The 2,362-nt window shown below is 44.6% G+C and overlaps 1 protein-coding gene across 1 annotated transcript in view; it reads left to right on the top strand.

The window, feature by feature from the left end:
- The window catches only part of uroc1 (urocanate hydratase 1), a 63,092-nt gene extending 61,207 nt beyond the window's left edge, over positions 1-1,885 (top strand). Inside the window, exons 18-19 of the mRNA XM_048256045.1 lie at positions 522-621; positions 1,379-1,885. Of these exons, the coding sequence (XP_048112002.1) occupies positions 522-621; positions 1,379-1,519 (241 nt within the window). The 3' untranslated portion in view covers positions 1,520-1,885. The remainder of the gene's footprint in view (positions 1-521; positions 622-1,378) is intronic.
- The last annotated feature ends 477 nt before the right edge of the window (positions 1,886-2,362 follow it).

Genomic DNA, 2,362 nt, shown 5'->3' on the forward strand with positions numbered 1-2,362 from the left:
CTACAGCAAGGGTTAGGGCTACAGGTTGCGGTAGCTCGGTGGAAGTTCGGAAGCGCTTTGATGGAAGTAAACTAAAACCTATGGACCTATTGGACGACTGGAAGTAAACTAAAACCTGGAAGTGAAGACGACTGGAAGTGAACGTGGATTTTCGGAACGGACGTGTGGATTATAAAGGTACTGTGCTAATGGATTAGTGCGTGTTAGACTACACTTTTTGCCTGGCTAATCGAGCCTATACCTCTCAAAACCTCCTCCAAAAACTTCGGTTTCAACTAGGCCTACATCGTTTTCATCTCTTCCTTGCTGCTCTCCTCCCGGTACACACACACGCTCATAGAGGCTACACACACTCGCCCACACACACACACACACACTTAGGAAGACTTGCTGCCAGGCCCTCCTAGGCCGCTCGTTTTCAAGTAGCCTTGGTGGATAACTGTGTGTGTGTGTGTGCGGGGGTTACAAGTAACCTTGGTGGATAACTGTGTGTGTGTGTGTGTGTGTGTGTGTGTGTGCAGGGGTGAAGTGATGAATGGGGGCTTTGGCCTTCTGCTGGACGGCTCTGAGGAGGCTGGACGCCGAGCTCGCCTCATGTTAAACTGGGACGTCTCTAATGGGGTGAGTCAAGGCCATGCATACATTAACCGCTAACTCTAACCTTATACATTAACCCTATACATTAACCCCTAACTCTAAACCTATACATTAACCCTATACATTAACCCCTAACTCTAACCTTATACATTAACCTTATACATTAACCCCTAACTCTAAACCTATACATTAACCCTAACTCTAAACCTATACACTAACCCTATACATTAACCCCTAACTCTAACCTTATACATTAACCCCTAACTCTAACCCTATACATTAACCCTAAATCTAACCCTATACATTAACCCCTAAATCTAACCCTATACATTAACCCTAACTTGGCCCTAACTCTAGCTGCAACTCTAACTCTAGCTCGCCTCATGTTGAACTGGGATATGTTAATGGGACTTATACCATGGTCTAGGTTGAAAAGGGTGTCGTTTAAAAAGTGATATACTACACCTATAAAATTATTATGTTAGTCCACTCAGCTGTGACTTCAACATTCCACAGTGTTGCGATTAACAGCTGAAAAAACGATTTTAGCTCTAAAACTCATTTAGTATTAATAATTGATTTCATATTTATTTATTTCGTAAGTGACCATGGTATAAACGGGATAATGCCCTTTGATGCGTCCATTATCAGAAATAAATGGACTCCGCTTTGCGTCGGACAGTTCGCACATTTATTTCTGAAAATGGACACCTCGTCGGGCATTATCCCTTACGTGTATAAGAGACTCTGTAATTGAATGGGACGTGTTTGTGATTGGCAGGTCGCGAGGCGCTGCTGGTCCGGTAACTCTAATGCCTATGACACCATCCAGCGCACCATGGAAGACCAGGTGCAGCTGCAGGTCACCATGCCCTTCCCTGTGCAGGATGACACTCTCCTGGACCGCGCTCTGCAGGGATAGGGATGGGTTTAGTGGTCCTGATAGGTTGTGTTAGTGGTCTTGTGGGTTGGGTTAGTGGTCCTGATGGGTTGGGTTAGTGGTCCTGCTGGGTTGGGTTAGTGGTCTTGATAGGTTAGGTTAGTGGTCTTGTGGGTTGGGTTAGTGGTCCTGATGGGTTGGGTTAGTAGTCTTGTGGGTCGGGGTTAGACGTAGAGTTAGCCAATGCATCAACCCAATTTCTACTCGTGAGCTCTTTAATTTCTGCCATCAGCTTTCTTTTTGATTAAAGCGATGGTTTGGAGTAATTTCACTCTAGGGTCCTTTGCACCATGACCCCGAGCCAAACACCCTCCCAGAACCTGTTTTCCCTTGAACCCTGGTCGAGTAGCGCCGTCAGAAACTAATGACTTTCTACAGGCATAATGGAACCAACTTAGTATCTCGTAAATTACCCCACTAATAATGCCCTGAGTGGTACGAAACTTCTACAGTAGTACAATTATGTTCTTTACTCATAAAACGAGGCATTGCAAAGTTTGTAAGTACACCAGGAGTTTATTTAAATAACACCTGCCTGAAAGTCTGGGGAAACGTAGAACTAGTCAAGAGGAAACTTGATCGCGATCAGAAATGTCAAAACACCACCAATCATATCAGTCACTTCCCCCAATACATTTGAGACCAGACACACAAATGCACAGTTGAGACTAAGCGTGTTTTCCCCAGCTGCCGGCGTCCGTTTTACATTATAATCCTATGGAGTAGACCGTATTTTCAAAAACTGGGAAACAAACGTTTCGGGCTTAGCCCTTTATCAATGTCTCCATTAGCCCGAAACCTTTGTTTCCCAGTTTTTTTGTCTGT

The sequence above is a fragment of the Alosa alosa genome, chromosome 10 (genome assembly GCF_017589495.1).
Source record: "Alosa alosa isolate M-15738 ecotype Scorff River chromosome 10, AALO_Geno_1.1, whole genome shotgun sequence".
NCBI lineage: Eukaryota > Metazoa > Chordata > Actinopteri > Clupeiformes > Clupeidae > Alosa > Alosa alosa.